Raw genomic sequence first — 22,252 nt, forward strand, 5'->3', positions numbered from 1 at the left:
GGAGTTCCTATGTTTTGTTTTTTTTTTTTTGAGTTCCTATGTTAAAGACCTGAGAATGTATCCCCAAAAGCGTGAGCTTGAAATACAAGGCTGCAGAAGCTTAGGTCCCTTTGTTTATCTTTGCTTTTGTTTCCAGTATTCTGGGAGGTGGGTCATAGAGGATCCTGCTGTGATTTGTCAGAGAGTGTTTTGCCTATGTTCTCCTCTAGGAGTTTTATAGTTTCTGGTCTTACGTTTAGATCTTTAATCCATTTTGAGTTTATTTTTGTGTATGGTGTTAGAAAGTGTTCTCAGTTCAGTTCAGTTCAGTTGCTCAGTCGTGTCCGACTCTGCGACCCCATGAATCACAGCACTCCAGGCCTCCCTATCCATCACCAACTCCCAGAGTTCACCCAGACTCATGTCCATCGAGTCAGTGATGCCATCTAGCCATCTCATCCTCTCTTGTCCCCTTCTCCTCCTGCCCCCAATCCCTCCCAGCATCAGAGTCTTTTCCAGTGAGTCAACTCTTCGCATGAGGTGGCCAAAGTACTGGAGTTTCAGCTTCAGTATCATTCCTTCCAAAGAAATCCCAGGGCTGATCTCCTTCAGAATGGACTGGTTGGATCTCCTTGCAGTCCAAGGGACTCTCAAGAGTGCAACCACAGTTCAAAGCATCAATTCTTCAGTGCTCAGCTTTCTTCACAGTCCAACTCTCACATCCATACATGACCACTGGAAAAACCATAGCCTTGACTAGACGGACCTTTGTTGGCAAAGTAATGCTCTGCTTTTCAATATGCTATCTAGGTTGGTCATAACTTTCCTTCCAAGGAGTAAGCGTCTTTTAATTTCATGGCTGCAGTCACCATCTGCAGTGATTTTGGAGCCCAGAAAAATAAAGTCTGACACTGTTGCCACTGTTTCCCCATCTATTTCCCATGAAGTGATGGGATGCCATGATCTTCGTTTTCTGAATGTTGAGCTTTAAGCCAACTTTTTCACTCTCCTCTTTCACTTTCATCAAGAGGCTTTTGAGTTCCTCTTCACTTTCTGCCTTAAGGGTGGTGTCATCTGCATATCTAGGGTTATTGATATTTCTCCCGGCAATCTTGATTCTAGCTTGTGCTTCCTCCAGCCCAGCGTTTCTCATGATGTACTCTGCATATAAGTTAAATAAGCAGGGTGACAATACACAGCCTTGACGTACTCCTTTTCCTATTTGGAACCAGTCTGTCATTCCATGTCCAGTTCTAACTGTTGCTTCCTGATCTGCATATAGGTTTCTCAAGAGGCAGGTCAGGTGGTCTGGTATTCCCATCTCTTTCAGAATTTTCCAGTTTATTGTGATCCACACAGTCAAAGGCTTTGGCGTAGTCAGTAAAGCAGAAATAGATGTTTTTCTGGAACTCTCTTGCTTTTTTGACCATCCAGCAGATGTTGGCAATTTGATCTCTGGTTCCTCTGCCTTTTCTAAAACCAGCTTGAACATCTGGAAGTTCATGGTTCACGTATTGCTGAAGCCTGGCTTGGAGAATTTTGAGCATTACTTTACTAGCATGTGAGATGAGTGCAATTGTGTGGTATTGTGAGCATTATTTGGCATTGCCTTTCTTTGGGATTGGAATGAAAACTGACCTTTTCCAGTCCTGTAGCCACTGCTGAGTTTTCCAAATTTGCTGGCATATTGCGTGCAGCACTTTCACAGCATCATCTTTCAGGATTTGAAATAGCTCGACTGGAATTTTATCACCTCCACTAGCTTTGTTCGTAGTGATGCTTTCTAAGACCCACTTGACTTCACATTCCAGGATGTCTGGCTCTAGGTGAGTGATCACACCATCGTGATTATCTTGGTCATGAAGATCTTTTTTGTACAGTTCTTCTGTGTATTCTTGCCACCTCTTCTTAATATCTTCTGCTTCTGTTAGGTCCATATCATTTCTGTCCTTTATCGAGCCCATCTTTGCATGAAATGTTCCCTTGGTATCTCTAATTTTCTTGAAGAGATCTCTAGTCTTTCCCATTCTGTTGTTTTCCTCTATGCATTGATCTCTGAGGAAGGCTTTCTTATCTCTTCTTGCTATTCTTTGGAACTCTGCATTCAGATGGTTATATCTTTCCTTTTCTCCTTTGCTTTTCGCTTCTCTTCTTTTCACAGCTATTTGTAAGGCCTCCTCAGACAGCCATTTTGCTTTTTTGCATTTCTTTTCCATGGGGATGGTCTTGATCCCTGTCTCCTGTACAATGTCACGAACCTCCGTCCATAGTTCATCAGGCACTCTATCTATCAGATCTATTCCCTTAAATCTATTTCTCACTTCCACTGTATAATCATAAGGGATTTGATTTAGGTCATACCTGAATGGTCTAGTGGTTTTCCCTACTTTCTTCAATTTAAGTCTGAATTTGCCAATAAGGAGTTCATGATCTGAGCCACAGTCAGCTCCTGGTATTGTTTTTGCTGACTGTATAGAGCTTCTCCATCCTTGGCTGCAAAGAATATAATTAATCTGATTTCGGTGTTGACCATCTGGTGATGTCCGTGTGTAGAGTCTTCTCTTGTGTTGTTGGAAGAGGGTGTTTGCTATGACCAGTGCATTTTCTTGGCAAAACTCTATTAGCCTTTGCCCTGCTTCATTCCGTATTCCAAGGCCAAATTTGCCTGTTACTCCAGGTGTTTCTTGACTTCCTACTTTTGCATTCCAGTCCCCTATAATGAAAAGGACATCTTTTTTGGGTGTTAGTTCTAAAAGGTCTTGTAGGTCTTCATAAAACCATTCAATTTCACCTTCTTCAGCATTACTGGTTGGGGCATAGACTTGGATTACTGTGATATTGAATGGTTTGCCTTGGAAACGAACAGAGATCATTCTGTCATTTTTGAGATTGCATCCAAGTACTGCATTTCAGACTCTCTTGTTGACCATGATGGCTACTCCATTTCTTCTAAGGGATTACTGCCCACAGTAGTAGATATAATGGTCATCTGAGTTAAATTCACCCTTTCCAGTCCATTTTAGTTCGTTGATTCCTAGAATGTCAATGTTCACTCTTGCCATCTCCTGTTTGACCACTTCCAATTTGCCTTGATTCATGGATCTAACATTCCAGGTTCCTATGCAATATTGCTCTTTACAGCATCGGACCTTGCTTCTATCACCAGTCACATCCACAACTGGGTATTGGTTTTGCTTTGGCTCCATCCCTTCATTCTTTCTGGAGTTATTTCTCCACTGATCTCCAGTAGCATATTGGGCACCTACTGACCTGGGGAGTTCCTCTTTCAGTATCCTTATCATTTTGCCTTTTCATACTGTTCATGGGGTTCTCAAGGCAAGAATACTGAAGTGGTTTGCCATTCTCTTCTCCAGTGGACCACATTGTGTGAGACCTCTCCACCATGCCCACCCATCTTGGGTGGCCCCGCAGGGCATGGCTTAGTTTCATTGAGTTAGACAAGGCTGTGGTCCTAGTGTGATTAGATTGACTAATTTTCTGTGATTATGGTTTCAGTGTGTCTGCCCTCTGATGCCGTCTTGCAGCACCTACCGTCTTACTTGGGTTTCTCTTACCTTGGACGTGGGGTATCTCTTCATGGCTGATCCAGCAAAGCACAGCCACTGCTCCTTACCTTGGACGAAGGGTATCTCCTCACCACCGCCCCTCCCGACTTTGAATGTGGAATAGCTCCTCTAGGCCCTCGGGCGCCCTCGCAGCCACCACTCCTTGGACGTGGGGTTGCTCCTCCCGGCGCTGCCTCTGGTATCGGGTGTGGGGCAGCTCCTCCTGGCTGCCGCCCCTGACCTTGGACCTGGGGTAGCTCTTCTCGGCTGCTCCTGCGCTGTTGCAGCCTGTTGCTCCCGGCCGCCGCCCCTGACCTCGGACGTGGGGTAGCTCCTCTTGGCTGCGCTCTGTGTGCCGTCGCAGCTGCCCGCACTCTGTGTTCTAGTTTCTAGCGTTCTAGTTTCATTCTTTTACAAGTGGTTGACCAATTTTCCCAGCGCCACTTGTTAAAGAGATTGTCTTTAATCCATTGTATATTCTTGCCTCCTTTGTCAAAGGTAAGATGTCCATAGGTGCGTGGATTTATCTCTGGGCTTTCTATTTTGTTCCATTGATCTGTATTTCTGTCTTTGTGCCAGTACCATACTGTCTTGATGACTCTGGCTTTGTGTTGATTCCTCCAGTTCCATTCTTCTTTCTCAAGATTGCTTTGGTTATTCAAGGTTTTTTGTATTTCCATACAAATTGTGAAATTATTTGTTTCTAGCTCTGTGAAAAATACCGTTGGTAGCTTGTTAGGGATTGCATTGAATCTATAGATTGCTTTGGGTAGTATACTCATTTTCACTATATTGATTCTTCCGATCCTTGAACATGGTATATTTCTCCATCTATTAGTGTCCTCTTTGATTTCTTTCACCAGTGTTTTATAGTTTTCTATATATAGGTCTTTAGTTTCTTTAGGTAGATATATTCCTAAGTATTTTATTCTTTTTGTTGCAATGGTGAATGGAATTGTTTCCTTAATTTCTCTTTCTATTTTCTCATTGTTAGTGTATAGGAATGCAAGGGATTTCTGTGTGTTGATTTTATATCCTGCAACTTTACTATATTCATTGATTAGCTCTAGTAATTTTCTGGTGGAGTCTTTAGGGTTTTCTATGTAGAGAATCATGTCATCTGCAAACAGTGAGAGTTTTACTTCTTCTTTCCCACTTTGGATTCCTTTTATTTATACACAATGGAGTATTACTCAGCCATTAAAAAGAATACATTTGGATCAGTTCTAATGAGGTGGATGAAACTGGAGCCTATTATACAGAGTGAAGTAAGCCAGAAAGAAAAACACCAATACAGTATACTAACGCATATATATGGAATTTAAAAAAAAGGTAATGATAACCCTGTAAGCGAGACAGCAAAAGAGACACAGATGTATAGAACAGTCTTTTGGATGCTGTGGGAGAGGGAGATGGTGGGATGATTGGGGAGAATGGCATTGAAACATGTATAATATTATATATGAAATGAATTGCCAGTCCAGATTCGATGCATGATACTGGATGCTTGGGGCTGGTGCACTGGGACGAACCAGAGGGATGGTACGGGGAGGGTGGAGGGAGGGGGGATTCAAGATGGGGAACACGTGTATACCTGTGGCGGATTCATGTTGATGTATGGCAAAACCAATACAATATTGTAAAGTAATTAATCTCCAATTAAAATAAATATATTAAAAATAATACAAGGCTGCCATATTGTTTTTTTGTTGTTTGTCCCAGCAAAGGCTCTGGGGGAAAAAGTGCTGGCTATAAATGTCTTCTCCTATTTATCTAAATACAGACTGTTTAGGAAACTTGAGACACTCACTTAAAGGTATTTTTTAATTAATTAGACTGACTTTTAAAACTGTATACCACATTTAAAATTAGGTTTATCTTCCTATATTATGAGTTGCCCCTTTATAAGTTGAATAGACATGAGGGGAAAAGACACTTTGTATTTCAGTATGAGTTATCTAATTTATTTGAATTTTACTTTTGTTTACAAAACTCAAGCTCATATATTAGGGTCATATGTTTATCTGCTTAGCAGTTTGGGGAACAATTTGGCAATTTTGTGGCTTTTGAGATTATTGTTCTCTTAAAGTGCCAGTGTTTTAAAATAGCATTCTTGTAATTTTACATGCTTTTGTGAGGGAGTGCTGTTTTATTATAGAATTTTGACTTGGGTTCTTTCCATTTGCTTTTGTTTATGTAATTTCAGGAGGAATACTGAACATCTGAGTCCTGGATGATACTAATAAACTAATTTCAGAGGTTTAAAAACAACAACAACAACAACAACAACTCTATGATGCAGTCCACAACCTTTTTGGCACCAGGGACAGGTTTCATGGAAGACAGTTTTTCCATGGACAGGGGGCAGGGAAGGGGATGGTTTTAGGATGCTCCAGCTCAGATCATCAGGCATTAGATCCCAGAGATTGTGTATCCCTGCTATAGAAGTGAAGAAGTGAAGTTGCTCAGTCGTGTCCGACTCTTTGCGACCCCATGAACTGTAGCCTTCCAGGCTCCTCCATCCATGGGATTTTCCGAGCAAGAATACTAGAGTGGATTGCCATTTCATAGAGTAGGTATTATTAGCTCTGCTTTACAAATGAAGGAGCAAGTTTATTGGGATTAAGAAATTTGGCCAAGATCTAATGTCTAACAAGTGACAGAGCAGGGAGTTGAATCCAGGACACCTGGCTCTTCATTCTTCACTACCAGAAATGGTTAGCATCTCTAACTTAGAGTCAAGCACTCCCTTCAGCTGGGCCTTATAGCTCCTGAGAAGTTGCTGGCATGACAGCTGAGCTAGCTGGCTACGGGCTTCTGCTGGAGGCCTGAGGGGAAAGACAGGTTAATTTAACAGCATGTTAGTCATTCAGTCATGTACGACTGTTTTGTGACCCCATGGACTGTAGCCCAGTAGGCTTTTCTGTTCATGGAATTCTCCAGGCAAGAATTTAACAGTATAATTCAGCCCAAACTTGGGAAAAGAGAATTTAATACTATATTAAACACCAGCATCTAGTTTAGGATGAACGGTTCTCCCACATGGGTGTGCAGCTAGCTCATTAATCTGACCCGATTAAACTGGATCAACCAAAACTGTTAGTCATATCTAATTTAGCGATGATTGTGTTGATAGAGTGAGCCACAGCACTATAAATAGCAGAATGGCACTAATAGGCTCTGATGCTGTCAGCTTTCATTAGCTTACACTTTAGTTTTACTTTTCATGGTTTTATAGTTCTGCTTTTCTAAGAGCTTCTGGGCAGTTTGGGGTAAGATTTTTAGGCTCAGACTGCACTTTTTGTCAGTTTGGTGTTCTCCGAGGGCAAAGCAGCAGCCCACTGTCATCCATACCTTTATTAGCGTTACGAGGCCTGAACGCTCTTGGACAGTAATTTGATCTAGTTCCTTAACCCTATAATCTAGCTGATAGAAGGTAATTGAACACCACGTCTGCCCATGTGATAGGGCAGAATTCTTCTGTCTTCTCACCTGAGTACATCAGGCTTGTGCCACCCAGAAGAATGAAAAGGTAACTCAGAATATGTGGGGTCCGTATAGCCCAAGCGGATATCCTTATGAAGAAGAGGAAGTATGGGCCCCACAGATAGCAGGTTAGTGTGAAGCGAGCGTGGTTTTGGTCCCAGTAAGTTTCTAAAATGACTTGCTCTGAGAACAGTATATGTGTGTGTCATTTTGAAGTCCTAGGAATTTTTGGAGTAACTTCCGTAGAATTCCTGTTTGGTTGACAGGAAAGACACCTTTGTCTTAGGGCCAGTAACAGCTTCTAAGAGGTGGCTAAATGTGAAGCATGTTGACTTTCTTTTTTATTGTGATCATAGTATGAGCTGTTATGTAAAGGAAGGTTGGCAGGTGAAGGTTTTTGGTGGGTGAGCGTTGTTTTTTCTTTCATCAAGACTTGTGTGTTACCTCTCCCCCATATCATTCAATAGGTCTCTTAGACACTATTTCATTAATTACCTCTCTGAATTCCTGGGGTCAGTGTCGGCATTTTTTTTTTTCCTCTTGTCCTTTGAAAAGTTATAGAGACGTTGAATATCTTGAACTGAATGACAATGAAGTAGAGATCATAGTCCCTATCATTTATTGACGGCAGTGTGCTAAGCACAGTACTGAATGCTTTAAATGTGCTCTCTCTTTTTATCTGTACAACCACCCTTTTATTTATTCATCCTCATTTTACAGAGCAGAAAAGTTTACATTAAGCAATACAAGTTGGGTTGAGTGTGGTAAGAAGGCAGCTGGGTAGCTAGACTGGGATTTGGACACATGTCTGCTGATACCAAGTTTCCTGTGATTAACTACTCTCCTGCACTGGGGATCCTTCTTGGGCTCAGAATTTAGCTGAAGGATTATAGAGCACAGGGAAAAAGGAATAAGAAGTGAAAGAATAGAGCAGGAGTAAAGGAGTGAAACTTTCCACCAGGAGACAGATAACAGTTTGTTTCCATTTTTTTTCAGCCAGGTTCTGCTTCTGTATTTCACAACACTTCTAAAAAGTGGCAATGTGCTCTAGGCAAACTGATGTCACCTTCCAGATATACAGTACAATATTTCATAATCATCATTTTTAAGGGCACACACTTAGAGCATTTTACTAGTGTTGCAGATCTCAGGCTTATTTCTGATAGAATTTCTCTCCCTTCTCTTTTCCCTTTAAGAGGCAAATAAAAGTTTAAATAAGACTTACCTAAGAAGCTACTACAAGTGTAGTAGTCATTTGATCAGAGATATAATATGTTGAGTTGTAATTTCTATCCAAAAGTCTGAATGTTTTTAGACAGATGTTTCCCGATACTTAAGCTTCGCAGTCTTTTCACAGACCATAAATCTTTAGGGGGAAATATGGATGTGAAAGTTGGACTGTGAAGAAAGCTGAGCACTGAAGCATTGATGCTTTTGAACTGTGGTGTTGGAGAAGACTCTTGAGAGTCCCTTGGACTGCAAGGAGATCCAACCAGTCCGTTCTAAAGGAGATCAGTCCTGGGTGTTCATTGGAAGGACTGATGCTAAAGCTGAAACTCCAATACTTTGGCCACCTCATGCGAAGAGTTGACTCATTGGAAGAGACTCTGATGCTGGGAGGGATTGGGGGCAGGAGGAGAAGGGGACGACAGAGGATGAGATGGCTGGATGGCATCACTGACTCGATGGACATGAGTTTGGGTGAACTCCAGGAGTTGGTGATGGACAGGGAGGCCTGGCGTGCTGCAGTTCATGGGGTCGTAAAGAGTCGGACACGACTGAGCGACTGAACTGAACTGAACTGAAGGAAATGTTAGTTCTTTTTGAATGTTTTCCAATACTTCTTGGTTCTTACCTGCTTTTGACTCAGCTTCATCTGCAAAGGAAGGTTGTAGGGCAGTAGTTGAATAAGCTGGTACTTCAGTGTGATGTCTAATAATAGCTATTATTTATTGAGCACTCAACTATCTGGCCCAGCACTAAAGCTGGGTACTTCACACTGTTATCCATTCTAGCAACCCAATATGAAGGTACCAGTGTCATCCCTTTTACAGATGATAAAACTGAGGTTCAGTGAGATTTAGAAACTAGCACAGTGACAGAGCCTATACTCAATCACAGGTCTGACTCCAAAGTCAATATTTTCAGTTTTGCCTCAGTGGTATCTGTGTTGAAACACTCCCAGTGCCTCAGCTGGTGTTAGAAAGTGCCCATTATTTTTCTCGTATCCTAGAATTTTCTTTCATTTGCCCTTTGCTCCAGTCACATCACATTGGATTACTCATCATACCCCAGGCATGCTTCACCTTTTTTTTTTGGCTGCACTGTGTGGGATGTGGAATCTTAGTTCCCTGACCAGGGATTGAACCCGTGTCCCCTGCAGTGGAAGTGAGGAGTCTTAACCACTGAACCACCAGGGAAGTCCCTGCTTTACCTTTTTAGGTTACAAATTTGTCTTGGATTTAATAGATACAGGGCATTCCTTAAATATACGGAAGGTTAAAGAAGAACAGATCATAGTCAAGTGAAATCCATTTCCTTTCTATAGTTCAAGTATTTCAAATATTCACTCTTCTCCAAATAATCTCTACTGAGTCCCAAAGTTGTTAGGTGATCCCAATTTGTAATTCATAAAGAAAATAGGAGTAATTAGAAAAGTATACCATTTTTACCACTTGCCAACCCAATTAATAAATGTAAGTACATTTGCTCTTATTCTTACCTCCTCCCCTCTAATCTTAGAATTGAGATTGGCAAACTATGGTATCTGGGTCTGCCGAATGCTTCTGTGAATAGAATTTCATTGGAAGGCAACTACGCCCACTTGTTCATGTATTACCTATGGCTTTTTCTGAAGTTTGAAGGTAGAGTTGAGTAGTTACCACAGAGACTCTGTGACACAAAAAACCCTAAAGTATTTACTATTTAGCCCTTTAAGAAAAGTTTGCTAATCCCTGTCTTAGAAGATGGAATGGTCCTCACATGATCAAGGCTAATCTTTCTCATTCTTAATCTTGTTTTCTTCTCTTTCTTCAGATCATTTAGGCTTTCCCTTTGTCCTCTGCCTCTCCAACTCCCTTGGCCCCTTTCCCTCAGTCTATCAGTATGCTATGCTCAAAATACCAGCCTTAAGACAAAACAGAATAAAGCAAAATGAAACTTTCCTTTGGTCTTTCAAGTCTCATGACCTTGCCTTATTTCTTGTCTTCCCTACTGACCTACTTCGTAAAAGTGTTGCTTTCATGATTGATCTCACATTCCTCAATTCCTCAAATCACTTCAGCCTTGCTTTTGTCTTCATCATTTGTTTTTAATTAGTTAATTAAACCAATCAGTTTAATTTATCAATTATACTATTTAATTAATCAATTAGAATATTTGTTGGGTTACCACCATGTTCCAGGTTCTGTACTAGGCTCTGAGGACACAATTGAGTGAACCAAATTGGCAGAAATTCTTGCCATGAGAAATTTATAATCTGGTTGGGGAGACACAATAAATAAAATAAATAAGCAAAATATCCAACATATTAGAAAGTGATAAGTACTACTGAGGAAAATCAATCAGGAAAGGGAGATAGGAAGTGTTGGTTGAGAGTGGGAAGTTCAGAATTTTAAAGGAGTGGTCATAGAAGTATTCAATGAAAAGATGGCACTTGAACAAAGACCTAAATGACGTGAATGAGTGAATCCCCAGCGGAGAGAACAGCAAGGGCAAGAGCCCTGAAGTGGGTGTGTGTATAGGATGTTCAGGAGCAATGTGGCTGGAGTGAATGGGAATAAAGGGCAGAGTGATAGGAGATGGGGCTGCAGGGCTAAAGGAGAAACTGTCATTTAGAGCCCCATATGCCATTTAAAGGATTCTGGCTTTTACCCTGAAGGCTTTGGGACATTTTGAGCCAAGAAGTGATACGATGTGACTTAGCATTTTAAAGATTGTTGTGGTAGTTCTGTTGAGACTAGACCACAGTTGACAAAGGCAGAATGAGGAAAGTCAGTTGGAGATTGTTGCAACTATCCTCGGGTGATAGTGGCTTGGATGTGGTAGGGTGATGAAGAGCTGTTCCAGTTCTCAATATATTTTCATGGTAGAGGCAACAAGATTTGCTACAGATTACATGTGGTATATGACATTATACTATTTAATTAATCAATTAGAGTATTTGTTGGGTTACCACCATGTTCCAGGTTCTGTACTAGGCTCTGAGGACACAATTGGGTGAACCAAATTGGCAGAAATTCTTGCCATGAGAAATTTATAATCTTCCCTGGTGGCTCAGAGGTAAAGCCTCTGCCTGCAATTTGGGAGACCCAGGTTTGATCCCTGGGTCAGGAAGATACCCTGGAGAAGGAAATGGCAACCCACTCCAGTACTCTTGCCTGGAAAATTCTATGGGCTACAATCCATGGGGTTGCAAAGACCCGGACACGACTGAACGACTTCACTTTCATGACATAAAAAGGGGGGGCTGTAGTTAGTTGCTTCAGTCATGTCCAACTCTTTGTGGTCCCATGGATGGCAGCCTGCCAGGTTCCTCTGTCCATGGGATTTTTCAGGCAAGAATACTGGAGTGGGTTGCCATTCCCTTCTTCAGGGGATCGTCCTGACTCAGGGATTGAACCTGCCTCTGTAACGTCTCCTGCTTTGGCACACGAGTTCTTTACTGCTAATGCCACCTAAGAGGGGGGCATCAAGGATAAATCCAAGGTTTTTAAGCTGAGGGACTGGAAAGGTAGAATTTGCCATTAATTGAGAAGAAGCTTGTATGTGGAGCAAGTTTGGGGGGAAAGATCAGGAACTTGTTTGGGACATGCCTTTTACATATTCAAGTGAGTATATCTAGTTGGATATGTAAGTCAAGAGATCAGTGGAGATGTCAGGGTTGGAGATAAACTTGTGCAGGTCAGCGTATCAATCAGAGTTAAAGCCAAAAATGAGCTACGATTGTAACAGGAGTGGCTGAGATAGAGAAGAGAAGTGTATAGGCTCTGTGTCCTGGGGTACTCCAGTTTTAAGAGACTGAGAAAATGAGGAGGAACAGAGTCCAAAAAAGCAGCAACCAATGAGACAGAAAGAGAATCAGGAGACATGGTGTCATGGAAGCCAAGTGAGGAAAGTGATTCTAGGAGGAGGAAGCAAATAGTGGGGTCCAGGATTGCAAATAGGTCAAGTAAGAGGAAGACAAGAGACTTGACTGTTTAACTTAGCACTATGTGGATCAACGGTGACCTTGATAAGAGCAGTTTTGATGGAATGGTGGGTATAGATGCCTGATTGGAGTGTGCTCAAGGGAATGAGAGGAAGAACTGGTAACAGGGAGGAAAAAAACATTTTGAGTTTTGCCATGAAAGGCAGCAGTGAAACAACTTCTAAGGGGCAAGTCCAAAGACAGGTCATTTCTGTGTTCTTTATCTGTTATCTTTGACACTATGGACACTTCAGTTTAATTCAGTCACTCAGTCATGTCTGACACTTTGCAACCACATGACTGCAGAATGCCAGGCTTCCCTGTCCACCACCAACTCCCGGAGCTTGCTCAAATTCATGTCCATCGAGTTGCTGATGTCATCCAACTGCTCATCCTCTGTCGTCCCCTTCTCCTTCCACCTTCAATCTTTTCCAACATCAGGATCTTTTCAAATGAGTCAGTTCTTTGCATCACATGGCCAAAGTATTGGAGTTTCAGCTTCAGCATCAGTCCTTCAGTGAATATTCAGGACTGATTTCCTTTAGGATTGACTGGTTTGATCTTATTGTAGTTCAAGGGACTCTCAAGAGTCTTCTCCAACATCATAGTTTAAAAGCATCAGTTCTTCAGTGCTCAGCTTTCTTTATAGTCCAACTCTTATATCTGTATATGACTACTGGAAAAACCGTCTCTTTGACTAGATGGACCTTTGTTGGCAAAGGAATGTCTCTGCTTTTTAACATGCTGTCTAGGTTGGTCATAACTTTTCTTCCAAGGAGCAAGCATCTTTTAATTTCATGGCTGCAATCACCATCAGCAGTGATTTTGGAGCCCAAGAAAATAGAGTCTGTCACTGTTTCCATTGTTTCCCCATCTATTTGCCATGAAGTGATGATAGGACCGGATGCTGTGATCTTAGTTTTTTGAATGTTGAGTTTTAAGCCAGCTTTTTCACTCTCTTCTTTCACTTTCACCAAGGAGCTCTTCAGTTCCTTTTCACTTTCTGCCATAAGGGTGGTGTCATCTACGTATCTGAGGTTATTGGTATTTCTTCCCGCAATCTTGATTCCAGCTTGTGCTTTATCCAGCCCAGCATTTTGTATGATGTACTTTCACTTCAGTTCAGTTCAGTCGCTCAGTCATGTCTGACTCTTAGGGACCTCATGGACTGTAGCACACCAGGCTTCCCTGTCCATCACCAACTCCCAGAGCTTAGTCAAACTCATATCTATCGAGTTGGTGATGCCATCCAGCCATCTCATCCTCTGTTGTGCCCTTCTCCTCCTGCCTTCAATCTTTCCTAGCATCAGGGTCTTTTCCAATGAGTCAGTTCTTCGCATCAGGTGGCCAAAGTACTCTGCGTATGATGTACTCTGTGTATGATGTACTCTGTATATAAGTTAAATAAGCTTGGTGATAATATACAGCCTTGATGTACTCCTTTCCCCATTTGGAACCAGTTTGTTGTTCCGTGTCTGGTTCTAACCGTTGCTTCTTGACCTGCATACAGGTTTCTCTGTATACTCTGTATACAGAGTACTTTTTACATTTCTTTTTCTTGGGGATGGTGTGAAAATGCAAAAAGGCAAAATGTTTGTCTGAGGAGGCCTTACAAATAGCTGAGAAAAGAAGAGACACTAAAGGCAAAGGGGAAAAGGAAAGATATACTAATCTGAATGCAGAGTTTCAAAGAACAGCAAGGAGAGATAAGAAAGCCTTCCTCAGTGATCAGTGCAAAGAAATAGAGGAAAACAATACAGTGGGAAAGACTAGAGATCTCTTCAAGAAAATTGGAGATACCAAGGGAACATATCATGCAAAGATGGGCTCAATAAAGGACAGAAATTGTATGGCTCTAACAGAAGCAGAAGATATTAAGAAGAGGTGGCAAGAGTACACAGAAGAACTGTACACAAAAGATCTTCATGACCCAGATCACCACAATGGTGTGATCACCTCCACTGGTTTCTAGAACTTCTTTCTGTCAATATCTGCATCTCTGTGCCTAAGGATCCTCTCTGAAACAGGCATACACCAAAGCGAAGTGTCAGAGAATTGACATCCATGGGAGCAGCCCACAACCAATAGATAGTGGGAGGTGGTAGACAAATATCATAACTCCTTTGTCCTTTGGTTGATTTGGGGGTACTCTGGGACACCTGAGTTTACACCCTTATCCTGTGGACCCAGTGGCAGCTGGCTTTGAAACATACCCTCCATTGCTTGACTTCCTTCTCTGCCCATGTCCTCACTCCCCATGTGAAGTTCTTTGCATCTCTCAAATAAATAACTTGCACTTGAACCCTTGTTTCAGAATCTACTTCTTGGGGAATGTAGACTAAAACATTGCATATATAGATATAATCTAAGAAATAAAGCTCAAATGGGCCCACATTAATAAATACTGATTTTTGGCTTCAGTCAGTCAGTTCAGTCATGTCCAACTCTTTGTGACCCTGTGGACTGCAGCACGCCAGGCTTCCTGGTCCATCTGCAACTCCTGGCGCTTACTCAAACTCATGTCTATCAAGTCAGTGATGCCATCCAACCATCTCATCCTCTGTCATTCCCTTCTCCTCCTGTCTTCAACTGTTCCCAGCATCAGGGTCTTTTCAAATGAGTCAGTTCTTCACATCACATGGCCAAAGTATTGGAGTTTCAGCTTCAGCATCAGTTGTTCCAATGAATATTCAGGACTGATCTCCTTTAGGATGGGCTGATTGGATTTCCTTGCAGTCCAAGGGACTCTCAAGAGTCTTCTCCAACACCACAGTTCAAAAGCATCAATTCTTCGGCGCTCAGCTTTCTTCACAGTCCAACTCTCACATCCATACATGACTACTGGAAAAACCACAGCTTGGACTAGACAGAACTTTGTTGACAAAGGAATGTCTCTGCTTTTTAATATGCTGTTTAGGTTGGTCATAGCTTTTCTTTCAAAGAGCAACTGTCTTTTAATTTCATGGTTTTTAATGTCTTTTAAATTAATGTCTTTTAATCATTTCCAGTGATTTTGGACCCTCAAAAAATAAAGTCTGTCACTGTTTCCATTGTTTCTCCATCTATTTGCCATGAAGTGCCATGATCTTAGTTTTCTGAATGCTGAGTTTTAAGCCAACTTTTTCGCTCTCCTCTTTCACTCTTATCAAGAGGCTCTTTAGTTTTTCTTCACTTTCTGCCATAAGGGTGGTATCATCTGCCTATCTGAGGTTACTGATATTTCTCCTAGCAATCTTGGTTCCAGCTTGTGCTTCATCCAGCCTGGCATTTCTCATGATGTACTCTGCATGTAAGTTAAATAAACAGGGTGACAATATACAGCCTTGACGTACTCCTTTCCTGATTTGGAACCAGTCTGTTGTTCCATGCCCAGTTCTAACTGTTGCTTCTTGACCTTCATATAGATTTCTCAGGAGGCAGGTCAGGTGGTCTGGTATTCCCATCTCTTTCAGAATTTTCCACAGTATATTGTGATCCACACAGTCAAAGGCTTTGATGTAGTCAATAAAGAGGAAGTAGATGTTTTCTGGAACTCTTGCTTTTTTGATGATCCAACAGATGTTGGCAATTCGATCTCTGGTTCCTCTACCTTTTCTAAATCCAGCTTGAACATCTGGAATTTCACAATTCATGTATTACTGAAGCCTGGCTTGGATAATTTTGAGCATTACTTTGCTAGTGTGTGAGATGAGTGCAGTTGGTGCGATAGTTTGAACATTCTTTGGTATTGCCTTTCTTTGGGATTGGACTGAAAACAGACCTTTTCCAGTCCTGTGGGCACTGCTGAGTTTTCCAAGTTTGCTGGCATATTGAGTGTAGCACTTTCACAGCATCATCTTTTAGGGTTTGAAATAGCTCAACTGGAATTCCATCACCTCTGCTAGCTTTGTTCATAGTGAGGCTTCCTAAGGCCCACTTGACTTCACATTCCAGGATATCTGGCTCTAGATGAGTGATCACACCATCGTGGTTACCTGGGTCATGAAGATCTTTTTTGTACAGTTCTTCTGTGTATTCTTGCCACCACCTCTTCATATCTTCTGCTTCTGTTAGGTCCATACCATTTCTGTCTTTTATTGTGCCCATCTTTGCATGAAATGTTCCCTTGGTATCTCCAATTTTCTTGAAGAGATCTCTAGTCTTTCCCATTCTATTATTTTTGGCTTATAGTTCACATATTTGCAATTAACAGCTTCTTCTTAACAAATAGTTTTGGGCAATGTACCCAGGCACTAGAAAATGAAAAGGCTGAGAAAACCTCCTTTCTGAAATAATGCCTAGGCAGCTTTTCTACCTGTGCTAAGAAATATATATTTAGTCTTTTTTTGTTTCTGACACAGAGCTTGTAAAACCCTTGGAACTTCCTGAGTGAAAGGGTGAGAGGAGCATCTTTTGTTATTCATAACAAATCTTATCTGAGTTTATGCTAATGAGGTGACTCCTACAGATACATTCTGGAGGGTGTAGGTGTTGGATACCTTGTAATTCAGTCAGTCAGTTAAGTAGCTCAGTTGTGTCCGACTCTTTGTGACACCATAGACACAGCATGCCAGGCTTCCCTGTCCATCACCAACTCCCATAGCTTGCTCCAACTCATGTCGTTTCAGTCAGTGGTGCCTTCCAACCATCTCATCCTCTGTTGTCCCAAGGAAACTTTCAGCCCCACCCCTGGACAGCTGAGAAGGGGAGAGAGGCTTGAGATTGAACACCCTAACGGCCAGTGGTTAAAAGAAAGGGTTTGGAGAACTTCAGAGTTGGTGAACGGCTTCCCAGGAGGCTCAGTGGTAAAGAAATTGCCTGCCAATGCAGTAGACCTCGGTTTGATCACTGGGTCGGGAAAATCCCCTGGAGCAGGAAATGGCAACCCATTCCAGTATTCCTAAAGGAGGAAACAGACAGAACAGGCTGCAACTTGAAAGCAGGACTCCATCTTGGGCTGGACTGTGGACTGAGCTATATGCCCAGTATCTATGGAAACAACATACCAACTGGAAAACCAGACCCCCCGGATGGAAGAGCCCCAGGGCTCGTACCTAGACTGTCCGGCTAAAAGAATACCCTAATTATCTGTGTAGCTGAACAGAATCATAAATTCTTTTATGCTTATTGGGGTATGACCACGGGCCTATTGATAATTGTCCACTGTTCACTATCTAGGCTTAAGGCATATGAATCATGGGTTAACTTTGAGTGTATCTTTCTTTTCCTTTGTTCAGACTAGTTTCAGGGAATTCGGGGAGGTGGGTTTGGGCATGTACACTCAGGGTATATCAGGTTTTCACAAAAACTGGTCGGGGTCCTTGGCTAAGAGGAGACTCTGCCTTGGGCCCACCGATATAATAAACTGAACTCCGCTATCTGCATTGTCCTTCTGAGTGAGTTTGTTTCCTGGAACGTGTGGCTACAACATTCCAATCTGGGAAATAGCATGGACAGAGGACCCTGGCTGACTACAGTTCATGGGGTCATGAAAGAGTCAGACATGACTGAGCAACAAATCAACAACAACAAGAGCTGGTGATGACATCGAGGTGCTGGGAGGGTGACATGCCCAGAGAGGACATGGATGCGCTGAGCCCCTCCCTTCCGCGGACCTTGCCTTATGCGTCTCTTCCATTTGGCCCTTCCTGATTGTATCCCTTGTAATTAACTGGCAATAGTAAATAAAATGTTTTCCTTACTCTTGTAAGGAGCTATTACTTACTCTTGTAAAAGAGCAATTACTCTTGTAATTGAGCTATTCTAGCAAATTATTGAACCTAGGAGGGAGTCATGGAAAACCCTGTTTATAGTTGGTGGATTAAAATTACAGGCAACCTGGGACCTGGGACTGGCATCTGATGTAGGGCAGCCTTGTGGGACACAGCCGTGTGGTCTGTTCTATCTCTAGGTAGATAGTGTCAGAACTGAATTGAACTGCAGAACATCTAGTTAATATCCACAGAGATTTGGAGAATTGTTTGGTGTGGGGAAAAAAACAACCAACCATTTATTTGGTGTTAGAAGTATTGTGAGTAGAAATAGTAGAGAACTACCAAAAAGTATTTTTAAAAGGTGCATTTCCTGGACTTCCCTGGTGGTACAGTGGGTAGGAATCTGTACGCCAATATAGGAGACATGAGTTCGATCCCTGGTTTGGGAAGATCTCACATAGTGGTGATTTATTCACTAAGGCCTGTCCGAGTCTTGTGACCCCAGGGACAGAAGTAGCCCGCCAGGCTCCTCTGTCCATGGAATTTTCCAGACAAGAATAAGCCCATTCTCCACAACTACTGAAGTCCATGTGCCTAGAGCCTGTGCTCTGCAACAAGATAAGCCACTGCAGTGAGAGGCCAGTGTACCACAAAAAGCAGTAGCCCCTGCTCACCAAAACTAAAGCCAGCCCTCACTAGGAAAGCACCTAGCAACCCAGACCCAGTAAACCAAAAATAAAAGTAAATTAATTCATTAAGAAAAAGGTACATTTCCTGCATTTTAACGTGTGTGGTATCCTTTTCTGGTTATAAAGAAGCCTCACATTTGAAAAGTTTTGAATTTGCTGCCTTAGAAAAAATCACAGGCTCTCAAGAGGAGTAAAACTGCTCTGATCATAAAATAGTGTCTACTTTACAGATTCTAGGTTGAATAATTAATGTTCATAAAGTGTTCCAAAAGGAAAATCACTTCTCACACATGCCATCTTACTTTTTTCAGTTAATTAGAATATTTTAATAAAGTATAATTCTTGTATAGTTTACTTTTTACATTTGCTTAGGGTCCTTTAGTAAAAATACCTACAATTTAGAGGAAATATACATTGCCTTATTCACATTTATTAATATGCAGATTATTAAAAATTTCTTTTGGGAGTATAGGTGCTTTAAAATATTGTGTTTCTACTGTACCGTGAAGTGAATCAGCTGTACATATACATATGTCCCCTCTGTTTTGGATTTCCTCCCCAGTTAGGTCACCACAGAACACTGAGTAGAATTCCTTGTGCTATACCATAGGTTCTCGTTAGTTATCTATCGTATACCTAGTAGTATGTATACATTAGTCCCAGTCTCACAGTTCTTCCCACCCTTCTTCCCCCTGTTGGTTTCCATATGTTTCTTCTCTATGTCTGTGTCTCTGCTTTGCAAATAGGTTCATCTGTACCATTTTTTCCTGATTCCACAAATATGTGTTAATATACAATATTTGTTTTCACTTTCTAAATTACTTCAGTCAGTATTACAATCTCTAGGTCCATCCACATCTTTGCAAATGGCACAGTTTTGTTCTTTTTTATGACTGAGTAAAATCCTGTCATAAATATGTGCCACATCTTCTTTATTCATTCATATGTCGATGGACATTTAGACTGCTTCCATGTGCTGGCTGTTGTAAATAGTGCTGCAGTGAACATTGGCATACATGTATCTTTTGGAATCACATTTTTCTCTGGGTATATGCCCAGGAATGGGATTGCTGGATCATATGGTTGTTTTATTTTTAGTTTTCTAAGGACCTCCATGCTGCTGCTGCTAAGTCGCTTCAGTCGTGTCTGACTCTGTGCGACCCCACAGACAGCAGCCCACCGGGCTCCCCTGTCCCCGGGATTCTCCAGGCAAGAATACTGGCGTGGGTTGCCAGTTCCTTCTCCAATGAATGAAAGTGAAAAATGTAAGTGAAGTCGCTCAGTCGTGTCTGACTCCTAGCGACCCCATGGACTGCAGCCCACCAGGCTCCTCCGTCCATGGGATTTTCCAGGCAAGAGTACTGGAGTGGGTTGCCATTGCCTTATGGTGGCTATATTAATTTACATTCCCACCAACAATGTAGGAGAGTTCCCTTCTCTCCATACTCTCTCCATTTATTGTTTGTGGATTTTTTGATGATAGTTATTTTGACTGATGTGAGGTGATATCTCACTGTAGTTTTAATTTTCATTTCTCTAATAATTAGTAATGTTGAGCAATTTTCATGTACCTCTTGGCCACTTATGTCTTTGGAAAAATATGTATTAAATCTTCTGCCCATTTTTTGATTGGATTGTTTTTGTGGTTTTTTTTTAGTATTAAGCTTTGTGAGGTATGTATATATTTTGAAGATTAATCTCTTGTCAGTTGCTTCATTTGCAAGTGTTTTCTGAGGGCTGTCTTTTCATCTTGTTTATGGTTTCCTTTGCTGAATGTATATAAATTAAATTTCAAGAATCTCAGATAGCTCTTCCTTTTGTGCACTTAATTACATTCTGCAAAAATTGGGCAAATTCGACTGTCTTTTTAACAGTGAGAAGAAAAGGAAAGAATGAAAGCCCCTATTAAGTGAGCCTTAGTCTATATTGTTATAATTCTGCTTCTTTGGGGATAACTGGGTAAGCTCCAATCTATTTACAATTAGTTTAACTATTTTGTACACTATTTCCAGCAATTTTTTAATCCCCACCTGACTAGACTTTTCCTACTTAATATATTTTAATTTTGGTGCCCTCTTGCCTCTGGATAATGTCCAAATTTTTAACCTTTTCTTACCAAGATTCCTTTCCCTCTTCTCCCTCTTCACACTCTATTCTGGAGCCAAATGAAACTATTTCAGATCTCTAAAGCAGCCTTTCTCATGATGTTTCCCAGCCTATGTATAGACTATTTTCTCGGCCAGAGATTCTTTCTTTGCATCTTCCTCCTTCTTACCTCCCTTGCCCTTTTTTCGCTCCACAACCTGGCTCCTTCCATCTGGCTAACTCTTGCGTGGGGGTGGGGAGTGTGTGTGTGTGCTCAGTAGTTCAGTCGTGTCTGAGTCTTCTCGACTCTATGAACTGTAGCCCACCAGTCTCTTCTGTCCATGAAATTTTCCAGGCAAGAATACTGGAGTGGGTTGCCATTTCCTACTTCAGGGGAGCTTCTGGACCCAGGGATCAAACCTGCATTTCTTGTGTCTCCTGCATTGGCAGGCGGATTCTTTACCACTAGCACCTCCTTATTCAGTCTCAAGTCTAGGTTTCTGCAGAGAAGTCTTCCCTCACTTCTTAGCACTAACGCTGTCCTCAAAAGCTTCCTAATAATACTCTCCACTTTCTCCAACCTATCATGTATCTTGTTTTTGGGGCTTACTTGCTTATCTATATCACTGTCTAGAATGTATATTTCTCAAGAAAACAATCTACCTTGTCCTTGATTGTATTAATAATCCTAGCACCTAGTACACTGCCAGGAAATAGTATCTATTTGTTGAATGAGTGAATGCATAAATATAAAAAGAAAATGTATGCTTGATGTTATGGGAAATAAAACATGGTTATGAAGAGAAGTATTTTATCTAAAATATGTTGTATATATATATATATGTTTATATATTTTATATATATTTTAGGATAAGCAGAAATTATTTTTGTCTGTGTGCACAGTAGATTATTCAAATCATTATTATTCTACACTAACATGTCCAAATTATACTTTAGATATAATCTAAAGAATAACACAGAATCTTCATGTAGGAAGGCTTGGTACACAGAAGACATTAAGTGTGTTTGTTTCAATACAATTATAGGTGTTAATAACAACAGCAGCAAGAACAACCATCAGGAATCATTCAATAATTGTATACAATGTTGTGATTGGAAAAATGGAAACCAAGAGTCTCCCTATAGTCTGTCGAAATATTATTTTCTCCTGGAGTTTCTGCACAGGAGTAGGCAAAACCTGAGATTCTAAAGGAGCACCAAGGGTCACCATAGGAACCACAGGGAACAACATTTGTGTTTCAGGCTTCTGGAACAGAACAACTGAAAGAATGTGAGCCAGAGCAGGGGAATTTAGGAATCCATGGAAATTGCTTGAATGGATTGTTGACCCCAGTCACATTCTAGGGACAGTACGATGCTGCAGGCAATCTAAAATGAAGGACAACATTTACTTGTATCCTGTGGAATTGTCTTCAGTTGATCAAAACAGCTTCCCTGTGAGTGTATATTTTGCTTGTGTTTTTAATCCAGGTATAAATTAAGTAACAATACATAGATCCAAAAAGACATGTTTGGAGGCTTGTGAACATCAGATTTTGGAAATAA

The 22,252-nt window shown here is 41.3% G+C and overlaps 1 protein-coding gene across 1 annotated transcript in view; it reads left to right on the plus strand.

Moving 5' to 3' along the window:
- The first annotated feature begins 7,031 nt into the window (after window positions 1-7,031).
- Window positions 7,032-22,252, plus strand: part of CDC14A (cell division cycle 14A) — a 210,689-nt gene continuing 195,468 nt past the window's right edge. The window contains exon 1 of the mRNA XM_086391454.1: window positions 7,032-7,159. Within this exon, the coding sequence (XP_086247580.1) occupies window positions 7,090-7,159 (70 nt within the window). The 5' untranslated portion in view covers window positions 7,032-7,089. The remainder of the gene's footprint in view (window positions 7,160-22,252) is intronic.

The sequence above is a fragment of the Bos grunniens genome, chromosome 3, assembly GCF_055505025.1.
Source record: "Bos grunniens cultivar Pamir isolate PY7600 chromosome 3, Bosgru_T2T1.0, whole genome shotgun sequence".
Taxonomy (NCBI): Eukaryota; Metazoa; Chordata; class Mammalia; order Artiodactyla; family Bovidae; genus Bos; species Bos grunniens.